Source organism: Nicotiana sylvestris, chromosome 6 (genome assembly GCF_000393655.2).
Source record: "Nicotiana sylvestris chromosome 6, ASM39365v2, whole genome shotgun sequence".
Lineage (NCBI taxonomy): Eukaryota > Viridiplantae > Streptophyta > Magnoliopsida > Solanales > Solanaceae > Nicotiana > Nicotiana sylvestris.
In genome coordinates, this window is record NC_091062.1 from 56,637,938 (window position 1) to 56,654,084 (window position 16,147).

The 16,147-nt window shown below is 39.9% G+C and overlaps 1 protein-coding gene across 1 annotated transcript; it reads right to left on the minus strand.

Moving 5' to 3' along the window:
- Positions 1-12,546: 12,546 nt before the first annotated feature.
- On the minus strand, positions 12,547-15,696 carry LOC138870654 (uncharacterized). The gene is made up of 4 exons (XM_070148480.1): positions 15,571-15,696; positions 13,977-14,033; positions 13,120-13,329; positions 12,547-12,816 (listed from the first exon to the last, which is right to left on the minus strand). The coding sequence occupies exons 1-4, from the start codon at positions 15,694-15,696 to the stop codon at positions 12,547-12,549; spliced, it is 663 nt and encodes a 220-aa protein (XP_070004581.1).
- Positions 15,697-16,147: the final 451 nt, after the last annotated feature.

Sequence of the window (16,147 nt, forward strand, 5' to 3'; positions counted from 1 at the left end):
AATTACGCCTTGTATCCTTTATTATGAAAGACTTATGAAAAGAAACCTTTATCTCCTTTTAGCATCAACAGCCGCAAAGATCTGGAGCACCAAACTCCATGAATATTCAATCTCTTTTGTTTTTTAATTAATAACATAAAATATTCTAACTATCTGTTTTGACTTGAAAGAAGAAATAAAACTTAGTTTCATCATCTTCTTCCCTTAAGTCCTTACAACCGTCAACTATGGAGCACAAAGCTCCAAATCTTAACTCTCTTTTTCTTGGCAGTGGCCAAACAAAATTGAAGCCTCTGCTTCTATTTTGGGAGAGAGAATCTTGGTCTATTCTTCTTCTTCTCCCCTTCATAGTCGCTGCTGGCTACCATTGTCGGAGCACCAAGCTCCATTTTTTTTTTGTTTTGGATCAATTTTGAAAAATTGATTAAAAAAATTATCAGATTAAGCTTGAACAAACATTGATTCAAAACTTCAAATCAATATCGAAAATTGTTGTCAATTACATCCAGAATATTAATAAAATATTCATAGATCTAAATTCAACTTACGTATATATTTTCTTCAATTCTAGAAACTGATTTCTATTTGAATTGATAAGAAAATATCATTCAAAAGTTGAATAGATTAACCACTTCCAATTGTACAGAAAATTCAAAATAAACAAACACATAGTTCTAGATACACATAGAAAAGAATTACAACTATTCTATCAATTTTTCGGATAGAAAAATCAGCCTGTGACTCTAATACCAATGAAGAAACACGCGATAATCTAAACACATTAGATAGTGCGTAAGTCGTAAAACAAGAACTTACTTGTTTTCGTGAAGCGGAAGCGAAAACAGATAGAATTATTGGTCGGCGGTGGTTGTCACGGTGTGTTGGAGCAACCCTAAAGTTTAATTTTGGGAGAAGACTAAGCGTAAAAAAAAAATACTGTTCAGAGTATTTTTAATGTCAACACTAAATGTACTTATATAGGGAATATTAGGGTTAACTAAGAACCCTATTGGGCCTTAGAGAACCCCTTTATGGGTGGACCCAATATTTCCTACAAGTTGTGATGCCCACGACGGAGGGCAGGTCGAGTAGGACTGACAGGCTTGGCAAGCATCTGAAGAATAAGTGCATATGTTACCTTAGACGAATCCCATAACGGAATGGAAAGAGGAAAGTGAAGAGCTTTATAAGACATGACACTAGTAGTTCACATGCTGTATAAGTTTTTGGGGATCGAGGTGGTGTAGCTCAAAAAACAAACTCGTATGGGCATAAGTCCAACGCAGACAATACGTACGTCATGGACTTGGGTCGTGACTTCAGATTGAAGTTACATTAAGATGTCTTTGTTTATTTCTTATCTTTGATTCTATATTTCTATCCAATAGTAACTTTGCAAAGTTTATTTACACAAATATTATTATTTCCTTCAGTTTTTATGTATGTATAGCCGTCTGTTGAATACCAGGAAACCCACACAACTTAAGAAAAATTATGGGTAGATTGGTCAAATTATTGATATTGTCTAACCTGACTTTCCAATGTCTCCACATTGTTTTAAAATTTAAAGTATTCAATTATTTGCATACTTTCCAATGTCTACACATTGTTTTAAAATTAAGAGTCGTCACTCAGACATTGTTTTAAAATTAAGAGTCGTCACTCAAAGAGGCGAATGTTGTATTACGCTCAAAAGTAGGAAGTTAAGGTATGTGAGTCTAACTCTCTATGTTTGGGAATGTTAATAATTCTCCCTACAATACGTCTGAGGCCGCAGTTTATGCTTTATGCATCTTTGGGCCTGAGGCCGCAATTATGTATACGTATACTTGGGCCTGAGGCCGCAATTTGTGCACATATATATATTGGGCCTGAGGCCGCAGTTTAATATTTAGATAAACATGTTGTTCATCATTCAGAAGAGGGAATATTCATATCCTTACTTTCTTTGTTCAGTTCACTTATCAGTTATTATTTTAGTTTCAGTTTCAACAGCTATAATTTCAGTTTCACCATTTATAATTCTTTCTTTTAGTTGCTTTATATACCAGTGCAATTCAAATGTACTGACGTCTCTTTTACCCCGGGGTCTGCATCTCACGATGCAGGTAATGATTTACAGGTTGACGATTCAGAGCGCTAGGATTCTCTGTAACGACCCGACCGGTCGTTTTGAGCATTTGCACTTCGCTCGCTAGTTCTCGAGCATGACTAGCCCCGTATGATGTAGTATGACTTATGTAAATTGTCGGTTTTGGTTTTCAGGTTAATCGGAGTAGATATGGAAGAATGATTCTCAGCATGAAGCTTTAAATTTGAAAGGTTTGACTAAGTCTTGAATTTTTAGTATTCGATCTCGGATTTGGATTTTTGTGATTTGGTTAGCTCTGTTAGGTGATTTTGTACTTGGAAGCGTGTCCGGAATATGATTTGGAGGTCCGTGGTAGAATTACGCTTGAATTGGCGAAATTGAAATTTTGGTATTTCTCTGTCGGCTGTAGAAATTTTGATATCGGGGTCGGAATGGAATTCTGGAAGTTGGAGTAGATCTGTAGCGTCATTTGTGATGCGTGTGCAAAATTTCGGGTCATTTGGACGAGGTTTGATAGGTTTCGGCATCGTTTGCAGAAATCGAAAGTTTAAAGGTTCTTAGGCTTGAATCCGAGAGTGATTTGGTGTTTTGATGTCATTTTTAGTGTTCTAAAGGTTTGAATAAGTTTGAATAGTGGTATATGACTTGTTGGTATTTTTGGTTAAGGTCGAGGGCCTCGGGATGAATTCGAATGGTTAACGGAAGGATTGGAACTTGGTTTGAGTAGCTCAAGTTGCTGCTTATGTCATTTCCGCACCTGCAGATTAGGGACCGCAGGTGCGAGGTCCGCAAAAAAGGTTATGTAGCGCAGGTTCACAACAGTGGTCGCAGGTGCGGTTTGGTCCCCGCATCTATGATGACCGTAGGTGCGGTCAGGCAACCGCATAAGCGGAAATGCCCTTTTAATGAGATTCTGTAGAAGCGAAGAAGTTTGCGCAGATGTGGCCCCGCAAATGCGTAATGGGGACCGCAGATGCGGAGGTGTTGGGCAGAATGTATATAAATGCTCCTTCGCAAATTTTTGGTCATTCTTCACCATTTTTGGCAGGGATTTGAGCTTTTGGCAGTGATTTTCAAGAGGATCAAGAATTTTTAGTGGGGTAAGTTACTTGGGCTTTATTATTTGTGTTTGTGATGATTTTTCTACTATTTAATTATGGAATTAGTGAGAATTTGAGGAGAAGTTGAAGGGGTTAGGGCTTGAGTTTTGGAGAGTTTTGATTGAGGATTTGAGGGACCATTTGAGATCGGATTTTTGATGATTTTGGTATGTATAGACTCAGGAGTGAAATGAGTTTCTAGTTTGCGATTTTTGTCGGATTCCGAGACGTGGGCCCGAGGGGGGCAGGTTTGGGTGAATTTCGGGATTTTGGTTTGAATTGATAGTTTTTCATTTGGAATTGATAGTTTTTCGTTTGGAATTGATTCTTTGTCCTATATTGATTGCGTTGCATTGCTTTTGGTTAGATTCGAGATGTTTGTAGGCCGATTACAGAGGCAAGGGCGTAACGAAGTAGGAATTGGCTTAGTTCGAGGTAAGTAATGCTTCTAAACTTGGTTCTGAGGGTTCAAAACCCCAAACATTGTGCTATATGATTCATATTGAGGAGACGCAAATGCCAAGTGACGGGCGTGTGGGCGTGCACCATAAGAATTGTGGCATGTTCATTTCATGGCATCGCTTAGTGACTCTTTCTTACTGATATCTGTGTTGTGATTATGTGATTAAGTAAAAGAAACTGTAAATCATGCTAATTATCATATTAGGGATTCATGCCAATACTGTTGAGACCCTAGTGGTCGTTTCTCACTGTCATCTCATTAGTTTAATTGATACTCTGTACTCAGTCTTGTTTATGCATATCATATTATGTCTCAGTCTCGGTTGTTATCATTTGGCACATCATATCATTCTTTCGGGCTAGTATTATGGCATCGTGAGCCCGTGTGTGTGAGACTGGAGAGTGATGACTGAGTGAGGCCGAGAGCCTGATTATGAGTAACAGTTATGGGATCGGGTTGCACGCCGAAGCAAATTATTGATTATGCCTTCGTTGGCTTGTTATAACGCTTGGGCTAAAAGGAGCCCCTCCGGAGTCCACACACCCCAGTGAGCGCAGGTGATATTATTGAGGGATGGATCTTCCCTGGACATAGATCTTGTCCGAAGTACTTATACCTGGAGATGGATCTTCTCCATAGGGCTGGAATGGCGTTACTCGCTATTGGATGACTGTTGTTAGTGATGTGTATATATTCCGGGATGGGGATCTTCCCTGGACCTTGTGAGCCATATACAGTACCGAGTGCTTGTGAGGTTGTTATTACTATTATATGGAGATGCATCTTCTCCATAGGCTGGAATGGTCTTCCTCAGTACTGAGTGACTGATGTCAGAGATGTATATATTCCGGGATGGATCTTCCCTGGGCCGTATGAGCCATATACAGTACTGAGTGGACGAGCATTTGAGATTGTGGGAACATGAGGCACTCAGCATGGTGCATTTCATACAGCATGTGTATTGGCATGTAGATGTAGCAGAGTTACACTTCCTTACCCCGTTCATACCTGCTCTATTTTACTGTTCGAGCTGTTTATTTAACTGAAAGCATGCCTATGTTTCTATACGTTATTTCTGTTACCTCTGATGAGGTTGAGTTTGTCACTACCTATTAGTCTAAAGGTTGGACTTGTTACTTACTGAGTTGGTGTATTCACGTTACCCCCTGCACCTTGTGTGCAGATCTAGGTACTTTTGGTCCTAGTGGCAGTCACTAATCAAGGATGCACGCTTGGGAGATTGTTGAGGTATCTGCATGACATTCGCAAATCTTCACCCTCCTTCTCTATTCTAGTTGTGTTTTCGTTGTATTTAGTAAACATTGTAGTAGACTATGTTATTTCTCTAGACGCTCATGTACTCCGTGACACCCTGGTTTTGGGCTGGTTGAATTGTGTTATGGATTTTGCTTATATTATGATCAGTCTATTTTCTTAAAGAATAAAAGTACTCTTCCGCAAATATTCTAGATTTTAGCATTCTTGTTGGTTTTTCGTTGAGTTGAGGCTGGCCTAGTTCCACGATAGGCGCCATCACGATGTATTGGGTTTTGGGTCATGACAAGTTGGTATCAGAGCCTAGGTTACATAGGTCTCACAGGTCATGAGTGAGTTTAGTGGAGTCTTGCGGATCGGTACGGAGATGTCTGTACTTATCTTCGAGAGGCTACAGAACGTTTAGGAAACATCACATTCTTGAATTTTTATCATGCGACATTGATTCAGCTTGTAATGTAACTCTTTGAATTCCTTCCACACGTTCGAATGTGCACATGAGCGCTCAGTATCAGCTATGAATCGATGGCTTGTAATTCCCTGAATGAGGGGCGAGATGTAATTTCTCTGTGTTGATGTTGGGCCAGTCTGGAGGACTTAAGGCCGGGCTTTGCCTGTAGCTTGAGCACTGAGGTGCAGATTGTGTGAGCATGTGCTTTTGGATTTATATGTTCGGTAGTGTCCCTATTAGTAGGAGTGATGGATGGATGGCTACGTGATGAGTATGATATGACTACGAGATGTGTTCATATGATTTGAATGTAATGAGAAGGGTCTGCTTGAGGGTAGAAAGAACTATTTGGTGCTTGATTTCCATCTTAATTTGATGTATAGCCCCGAGTTAGGGGTGTGTTGAAGGATCTTTTCATGTTGTTTAGTTGGGGAGTGAGGTAGATTTTATATCATGATTTGAGTTTAGACTCAGGAAGATTAAGTGATTACGTGATGTTTATGACGGTGGAAGGGTATAAAGAAAAGTTAGTTTGAGGCGGGGCAGGTGGGTTATCTCATGCGGAGTGATCTGAAGTTTGTGTGAACCCGATGTTGTTTGTTGGGAGTCCTCTTTTACCAGTGAATCATATGTAGTACAATTTGAGTTTGGATCGCTTATGAGAATGGGCTTGTCTGTTACGAGGGTGAATGTGAGATTTGCAAATGATTTGAGGTATTAGATGGATTGTATTGCATGAGCTTACAAAGGATTTAGTTGAATCTCACTATGGCACTATGGAAGTAATGGAGTATGGGCATCGTGAGTATTGTGTGTTTTGATTTATGGCTTTGAGCCAAGTGGGGGGGGAGTCTACTATTGACCAGTTGATTACACAGTTATGTGTTGTATTGGTTTCAGTTTGAGGCATACTGGTGAATCAGTTGTGGCTTACAAAGGCTGAGATCGAGGATGACTCAAGTAAAGAAAAATTTTGGATAAGGGTGGTGTTATGCTTTATAGGGATATGAGAAATCGTGGATGAATTAGTTGTTGTTGTAAGGGATGTAACAGGTATGGAGTAGGATATCACTCGGCTGCTTAGAAGGATGGGTTACTTCCTTAGGTGTTGCTATACTAATGGGGCACAGGTCGTTCGGTTCATTTGATCAGTTTGATTGAAACCTGAGTAGAGCGGATGACTTTCGAGAATGGTTTTAATGGATTCAAGGTTTACATGTAATAATTGGAGATCTTCAGGATGTGTATTTGGCAAGAAACTGAGGTTTACGTTGGAGGGATTCTACATATCAGTATCAGCAAGGTGAGGGTAATGGCTTTAGATTCACAGGAAGTGTCTTCAGGGTAAGTATTTTGGATGTGGTGCTTTTGGGGATATTTAAAAGAGTATTCAGCGGCTTATGAACCTTAGGGCGATGTGATTTTATGCTTGGGTCTCGTGTGATGAGTCTAGGTTGAGGATTGTGGAGTTATGGCAAGGAGGGGTATCAATTTGAAGGTAATTCAAAAGGAACTCGGATGAATATGACAGCTTGGTAGTAGGTTGGATCGGCATGGTAAGGGATATGATTAGTTCTTTGGGTGCTTATGAGGTAATGAGTTTCTATAGGTGTTTAATGGCAATGCTTGTTTACCGTGAAAATGGTAATAATAATTAAATTTATTGATGAGACTCTAAAAATACGTGATCTATTTTTATGCTAGTTGTTAGAGCAGTTGATGCTAGATATGTGAAGCTTAACGACAGAATTACGAACTAAAGCAGAGTTATAATCAAACCGAGGGGTTAGCCGTCTGGGCCTCGGACTAGCCCATAAAGGGCCTCGAGGTCGATGCCTAAACTCGAGCTTGAGCTATCGGGGGTAATCGGGAAGGGACTAACAGTTAGGATATAATCAAAGGAGGATATTTATGACCAATATCAAGCAATAAATGAAGAACAAGTACGAAAGCAACAAATGAAAATGGTAGTCTCGAGCAAGTAAGTTAGAGAGAAAAGAGAGGGAGAGTTGTTATTGATCTTGTGTAGAATAGTTGGAGCAACAGAGTTTACAAAGTGCCAAGGATCCCCCTTATATAGGAGGAGGAATCCAAACATAGTACAAGATACATTAAATGATAAAGGAAGCGGGATGTGACAGCTAACTAGCTTCATTATGTAGACTCAGACCAGCGTTAGACTAGCCTGGTAGACTTAATCGGCCCCAGATGCATTCTTCAAAAGGCTCCCATGCCCGTCGGGGTCTCGGCCAACATTATCCCTAGGCCGGGTGTCGATAGATCTTGAGGGAGGTACCCAGTCCATGGTCTCGAGCCTCCGAGGCAACTCCTGAAGTACCTTATCAAAGAGAAATTGGTCCCCCCGATTTTGCCGTATACAAATAGTCCCCGCATTTCTTAGAGAGAAGTGACGAGAAACGATTTTGACATCCCACTCTATGGGCTCTCGTAATGACGTCATGCTGATGATGCAAGCCTCCATGAATACCAAAACGTTTCATCGTTTCACTTTTTCAGGGCCATCCGACGCGTCGTGATTTCTCGTTCTTCGGGGCCATAATGTCGCTGTTGATCTAGCTCCCATGAATGCATTGAATGTGCTTGTCGTTACATTTTTTGAGGGCGATAATGGCACCGTCGGTTACTTTGCCCCCTTTTTTCTATAAATGGGGCCTTTTGTGATCAGTTTTTCATTCAAGTATCCTCCGATATCTATCCATTCCTCCTTTCTTGCTATCTTTACTCTTTGTTGTTTACCATGTTTGAGGCCCATGGCCTTAAGATTTTATGGCGATATCAGGCGTGCTGCGGCCTATCTCCCGGAACTTCTCTAGTCGAGCGAGATCATGCTGCCTTTATGCTATTGTTGTTGTTGTTGTTGTCGTCTCCGCTGGCTCGGGGCGATGAAGCAGAGGACCAATTTCCTCCAACCTGAAGAAGTATTTGGATTATACACCGCTGCTCAAGAGGGGCTTGATGTTTTAAGTGTCAATACCACACAAGAGGGGGGGGGGTAATTTGTGTGATACACAATTTTTGATCTAGAAGAACCAGGTTCTTCTAGGTGTTCTAACTACTGTTTGCGGAATTAAAAGTACATAAAATAAAGAACACAAAGATTTTTACGTGAAAAACACCTGGCTCAAAAGGTGAAAAAACTACGACCTACTACTTAGTTGGATTTTCCCAAACTTCCACTAAAATCACTGAGCCAAAACAACATTTACAAAAACTCTTTGTAAACCTAAGGATTAACTCTAATCCCGTTGTAGCACACAGCCTCAACTGTTGCGACAACTTCAAGTTAGCTTATAACTTGAACACTCAAAGTACCTAATACAATTGCTTCTATGAAAGCTGGAAAGGTACAACTTTAAACCACCTACTACAATTGAACTAGAATAAGAAAAACCACAATGGAACTGATTCTTCTATCTCGTTCAAGTATCTTCAAGAGTGCACACTCAAATCTCACATAAATTACTTGAAAAATCGCCTTGCTCTTTTGCTTTCAATTTAGTTTAACTTATGTGTTTGCGCAATGCCTGTAAAAGAGAACAATCACTATTATTTAATAGGTTAGAAATCAGAGTTTGATTGGGACTCAATTGCTGATCTTCTATCGTAGTTGAGTCCTTGAAGATCTCAAACTCCAACACTATCTTTTATACGGATTGTGTTCTCTTCATATAACGAGACCTTCTCCCCTTATCCAATATGTAACCTTTTCGATCAGATCAGGAGATATTGTTGATGACTTATCTTCTTCACGCTCATCTCTTTCACGTGCATCTCACATGTTTAGATCAAGACTGTGCTTCACAAGATGGACCTGGTCCATGACTGAGTTCATTTGTCATTCTTCAAAACTTTACCTGTTCCTGGGCCAACAAATTCCCCCTTTTTGATGATGACAAAATATGTGCTTTTTACTGATCAAAGAACCTGTAAGAACTCAGCTTAATCATCAACACTAAACTTAGAAAATTTACTTATCATCAAGGACCAGGTTAATTAGGTTATAAATATTACTTATTTCAGAATAATTTGTATAAAGTCACAATATTTAAAACACAATATCTCTTCCCCCTTTTGGCATCATCGAAAGGTTGCATACATAGTGTGAATCCCAGATATTAATAAGTACTCATGGCTACTGGGGCAACTGCAAGTGCAATCATGGTGCAATCATCAGTAATCAAACAAACATATTTAAACTATCAAGGTCAGAATAATCATTGAACAAGAGAAAATATCAGTTGTCATTGATAGAGATATGTTTCCACAAACAAACCACAAAAATAAAGAAAAACATTCAAACCATGAGCAAAAACAGAAAAATCCCTAATCTGGGTCACTGAGGTTACTAGAACTAGTTCAGGAGTCAGAAACTAGGAGTCCTAAGGCTTGGAGGAACTGGAGGGGTGAATTTGGAGAAGACTCAGTATATTCTGAAGAATTCCATCATTCTTCTCCTTTTGTTTTGCAAGCTCAATTCTGAGACCATCCCTCTCAACTTCCACTTCAACCACATGAGCCTGGAGCCTAGCAATTTCCGCATCCTTAGCTGCACATTCCTGAACCAAAGTCCTAACCTTGCTGTTGATGGGTGTCCTCAGGGATGAACCAGGTTCAACTGGGATGGCATTGACTGGATAGTCACAAGCAAGAAGAGTTTTGATGCCAAAGTGTTCTTTGCTTGAGGCCATTTCCCATTTCTTCAAAGGCACATTGAGCCTGTCCAAAACTGTGGTTAGTATGAAACCATATGGGATAGCATGAGCCTTGGAACCATTTATGACCCTGTCTAGCAGTTTGACTATGAGGGCAAGCCAATTGATTTGCTTTCCTCTCTCCAAGCACTCCATAAGAACCAAATCCATGTAGTTAGCAGTGTGCCTTCTCTCCTGTCTGGGCAATAAGCACTTGTTGACAAATTCAAACACAACCTGGTGCTCAGGCCTCATTTCACTTTTCTGCACAGCCCTGGCTTCAGTCACATTCTTTGAATCACAGAACCTTTTGGTGATTTCAAGGGCAGTGGGGAGGGAGTCCAGGAATGGCCATCTTTGTCTCGTATAGTCATCAAACCCTTCAGAGGGTATGTCCAGAATCTCTCCCAGTTTCACAGCATCAAACTGCACTTGAACTCCCTTCACCTGGCTACTGACAACTCCATCCTTAACAACAGCATTTGCCACAAATTCAATCAACTCATTTCTAGCTAGCCTACCTTCCATCTGAAGGACCATGTCCTTCCACCCCTGAGCAGCCAAAGAATCTACCAATCTCATCATTCCTGGTTCCACCAGGTCCTTCAACAATCTGCCTTTTAAGATTTTTCTTTTGCCAAAAATGGCAAGCTTGTCCTATTCCCTCTCAGATTCATTTTCTTCTTCTTCTTCTTCTTATTCTTCTTCTTCTTCTTCTTCTTCTTCTTCTTCTTCTTCTTCTTCTTCTTCTTCTTCTTCTTCTTCTTCTTCAGATTCAGAAACTTTTGTTTGTTTAGCTTTCACTGCAGATCTTGTCCTCTTGGCTAGTGTGGGTTCAACAGCTACAGGCACAGAGGAAGACTTTGTGGAGGAAGTCTTGGGTTTCTTAGGCTTAGGTGTAGGAACCTTCACTTATGTACCCCTCTCTTGATGGACCAGTTCCATCTCCTCTGCCTCAACAGCCACTGAGGATTCTGCAATTTTTCCCTTTCCCTTATCCTTTTTCTTTTTCTTACTTTCTTCTAAAGCCTTTTGTAGATCAACTTCACTCTATTTTACCCTGCTTCATGTGGCTCTACCCCTAGGCACTGAAGAGGCAGTAGGTGTTGGGGACGAAACCTTTCTTTTCTTGGAAGACTTAGGAACATTTGGGGGTTTTACCATTCTACCTTTCTTTGGATCATAGCTTGCCCTAACCTTTTTCAGTAGATCAGCTAGGGTCTCTTCAGTAGATGAAACAAGTTCATCTCTCAGTTTGCTTAGATGAACCAACCCCTCAGCAGCTTCCCCAGAACCACTTCCAAGTAACTTCATGCCACTCTCTTCTAACCTCTCTTATGCAACCCCACATATAGCAAGAACTGCTCCCTTCCCTTTGCCCCTCTCTTCACCACATGCACCCTCTCTCGCATTTTCTTTTTCAGAATTCTTTTTACCTCCACTCCTACTCAACTCAGACAACTTAACATCCCTAATGGGTCCAACCAGAACAAACCTAGTCTCTAAGTTGTCAATCACAGATGAACTTACCTCAGTAGGGGTTTCTTGAATCTTTTCCGAGTCAGAAGACCCATGTCCTTCACCCTCAGTTGCAGATTGAAAATATTCAGACTCAAAGCTGGAGTCGGAATTTTGAGCTGGGCTTCTTTCACTTGGCTTGCTTTCAACCTTTCATTCAAAGTCTTCCTCAGAGCCCCAGATGCTACAGTTTTTTGAGCGAGCATTTTCTGCCTTCGTAACCTAGGTTTTGGAGATACACTGGGTGGAGTAGTCGAGGATGAATTTGAGGGAGAAGGTGGTGGAGGGGTTCCAGTAAGATCTTGTGGGTTAGACATGGTTGTTGATTTCTTGAGAGAATTTAGGAATTTTGGAGAGGAGGGCAATTGGAAGTGAAGAAGTATTTTTGACGGTTTTGGAATTATGATGAAGGATGGAGAAATGATGTGTATTTAAAAGAGAATTAGACAATTAATAGGTAACGACAACTTTTTCAGAGGTCAAATAGAAGTCTAATCAAACTAAAATTCCAGAATTTTAATGATAGATTTGGCTTCCCTAGACATTAGGCAAAACTTACGGTGTAGAGTTCTAGATGGACGAAACTGGTTCAATGCTTAACGGATATAATTTTCTAGGAATTTGACAAGTATAGGACTTCTTCTCATGATTGAATTATTAGTCTTTCTAATTGTGCAGAATATAGAAAACATACCTGAACTTTCATATGAAATCATACTGATGAACCAGGTTCTTCATTTTGAACTCTCTTGAGCATGCCTCAAATGCCATAATAGAGAAAACTTTTTGCAAGAGATCAGTGAATCATATAAACACATGGCACAAGAGTATACTAATTAAAGTATGAAGTTGAGTAAAAATTAATCTAGATATTTACACACATAGCCAAATATTTTTTTTGTTTTTTTTCCATTGTGCATTCTGAGCTGGACCTATTAGGTGATCTTAATCATCCCTAATTCCAACATGTTCCTCTCAAAGTTTTCTCTACTTAGTACTTTAGTGAAAATGTCAGCAATTTGCTTATCAGTAGCACAGAATTCTATGGAGATCAAACCTTTCTCAAAGTTATCTCTTAAGAAGTGGTGCCTAACATCTATGTGCTTAGTCCTCTTATGATGAACATGGTTCTTTGTCATACTTATAGCACTAATGTTATCATAGAATATAGGAATGCAACCAACTTCAATGCCAAAATCTACCAGCTGTTGTTTGATCCATAGCAATTGAGCACAACAAGAGGCAGCAACAACATACTCAGCTTCAACAGTGGATAAGGCCACTGAATTTTGCTTTTTAGTAGCCCATGACACAAGACATGAACCAAGGAAGTGTGCCATACCTGAGGTGCTTTTCCTATCCACTAGGAAACCTGCATAATCAACATCAGCATATCCTACTAGATTGAAATTACTACCTTTGGGGTACCAAAGACATAGATCAGTGGTGCCTTTCAGATATCTTAGTATCCTCTTGACAACAGTCAAGTGAGACTCCTTTGGATTTGCCTGAAAACGGGCAGAAAGCCCTACACTAAAAACAATGTCAGGTCTGCTGGCAGTAAGATACAAGAGTGAACCAATCATACCCCTATACAACTTTTGATCAACTGATGAACCATGTTCATCAATGTCTAATTTAGTGGTTGCAATGGGTATGTCTATTTCTTTTGATTCTTTCATTTTGAACTTTTTGATAAGCTCTTTTGCATACTTCTGCTGATGGATCATGGTTCCATTAGGACTTTGTTTGATCTGCAAGACTAAGAAGAAGTTAAGCTCACCCATCATACTCATTTCAAACTCACTCCCCATTAATTTTGCAAAGTCCTTACTTAGCTTATTAGTGGTGGCCCCAAAGATTATGTCATCAACATATATTTGTACCACAAGGAGATCCTTACCTTTTTCCCTTAAGAATAAGGTACTGTCAATTTTATCTCTTTTGTAACCATGCTCCAGTAGGAATTTGGATAGTCATTCATACCATGCTCTTGGGGCCTGCTTGAGTCCATAGATAGCCTTGTCTAACTTGTACACATGCTCAGGACATTCTTTGCTCTCAAACCCTGGAGGTTTGTTTTACAAACACTTCTTCTTTCAGGTAACCATAGGCACTTTTGACATCCATCTGATGAAGAGTGAATTCCATGTGTGCTGCAAAGGCTATGGGGAGTCTATTTCCTCTAGTCTTGCAACTAGAGCAAAGTCTCATCATAATCTATGCCTTCCTCTTGGCTGTAACCTTGGACCACCAGTCTTGCCTTGTTTCTTGTAATGGTTCCATCTTCATCAAGTTTGTTTACGAAGACCCATTTTGTGCTAATAAATGATATGTCCTTGGGTCTTGGAACTACATGTCAAACTTGACTTCTCTCGAACTGATTAAGTTCATCTTGCATTGCATTCACCCAATTTGTATCCTGCAAAGCCTTAACAACATTTTTAGGCTCAATAAGAGATAAAAAGGCTTCAAAAGCACACAGATTCTTTAATTGTGATCTAGTTTTGACTCCAGATGTTGGATTAGTGATAATGTTCTCAATAGGATGAGAACTTTGATACTTGTGAGGTTTCACAATCAACTGGTTTCTGCTAGATGTTTCTCCCATGTTCTGTTGCTGAGGAACAGGGTCATGAACAATTCTTTTAGGGGATTTATTTCAATTCCTCCTTGATTAGTTCCCCCTGTTAGGTTGCCCTGGATGGAAGAACCCGTTCCATCACCTGCTCCTTCTTTTGGTGCCACTTTGACTTGTGCTGAGGCTTCAGTCAGATCCTTTACCAATCCAATGGCTTCATCTTCATGTTCCTGTCTCTCAGAAAGAATGTTAGTTTCATCAAATACTACATGTACACTTTCTTCTACACACAAAGTTCTTTTATTGAACACTTTATATGCTTTGCTATGTGAAGAATATCCCAAGAATACTCCCTTATCACTTCTGGGATCAAACTTACCTAGAGAGTCTTTTCCATTATTGTGCGCAAAGCACTTGCAACCAAATGCCCTAAGATGGGATATATTTGGTTTTCTCCCTTTAAGTAACTCATAGGGATTCTTCTCTACAAGAGGTCTAGTCATGCATTTATTGATAATGTAACATGCAGTGTTTACAGCCTCTACCCAGAAGCTATGGGCCAGTTTACTAGAAAGAAGCATAATCCTAGCCATGTCTTCAAGAGTCTTATTCTTTCTTTCAACTACTCCATTTTGTTGAGGTGTCCTAGAGGCAGAGATGTTATGATCTATACCATTTTCATCACAAAATTCAGCAAACTTAGCATTCTCAAATTCAGTTCCGTGATCAGACCTAATTGATGCAAGTTGATTTCCTAATTGTTTCTAAGTTTTTCTAACAAAGGCGGTAAACATGTCAAATGCTTCATCTTTAGATGTTAGAAATAGTACCCAGGTAAATCTAGAATAGTCATCAACAAGTACCATTACATACTTTTTTCCACCTCTGCTCATGGTTCTCATTGGACCACATAGATCCATATGGACCAGTTCCAACGACTTGGTTGTGCTTACCATTTTCTTGCTTTTGAAAGATGAACTTACCTGCTTCCCCCTTGCACAAGCCTCACAAACTTTGTCTTCTTTTTGAACTTGATGTTAGGTAACCCTATCACCAAGTCCTTAGAGACCAATTTGTTTAGCTGATTCAGACTGGCATGACCAAGTCTTTTGTGCCACAGGAGGGGATCATTATCCAGCACACTTAGGCAGGTTAGTTCATTTTCTGAGAGAGTGGACAAATATACAATGTAAATATTGTTAACTCTTTTTCCCTGCAAAACAATCTTGTCAGTGGTAAGATTAATCACAAAGCATTTAGTAGAGGTGAATGCTACAAGGTTACCTCTGTCACACAGTTGTGACACACTAATAAGGCTGTATTTCAAGCCATCTATCAAGTAGACATTCTCAATAGAGTGAGAGTTTGTCTTACCTACCTTTCCAACCCCAATGATCTCACGTTTCTTCCCATTTCCAAAGGAGACATTGCCTCTCTTTAAGTCCTTAAGTGAAAGGAACTGGTTCTTGCTTCCAGTCATATGTTTTGAGCAGCCACTATCCATTTACATTTGGCTGCTTCCCTTCACTTGGACCTGCAAAAATAAATCAGGGGTTAGTCTTAGGAACCCAAACTAGTTTGGGTCCCTTTCTATGGGCAAATGGATAAATCAGATTCCTTCTAGCCCACCCATGCAACCTATTTTTTTCTTGAACAAAACTTTTGTTCTTTTGACTGGCCTTTTCTTTTGCATTACATTCATTTTTGTAATGGCCAATCTTGCCACAATGTGTGCAAATTTTGTTTTCAGGAAGAGTGAGATACTTGCTTTTAGGATCCCACTTAGGTGCTTGAGTCCCATAACCAAGTCCTCTTTTGTTGCTACTATGATGTTCGTGTAGCCAAGAGAGTGCATCAGAAGCCTTGTTCCATTTGCAAGTTTTATCTAGTTCATGTTTTACCTTCCCTAGATCTTTTTTTAATACTCTTATCTGCTCATCTTTCCTGTATAGCTC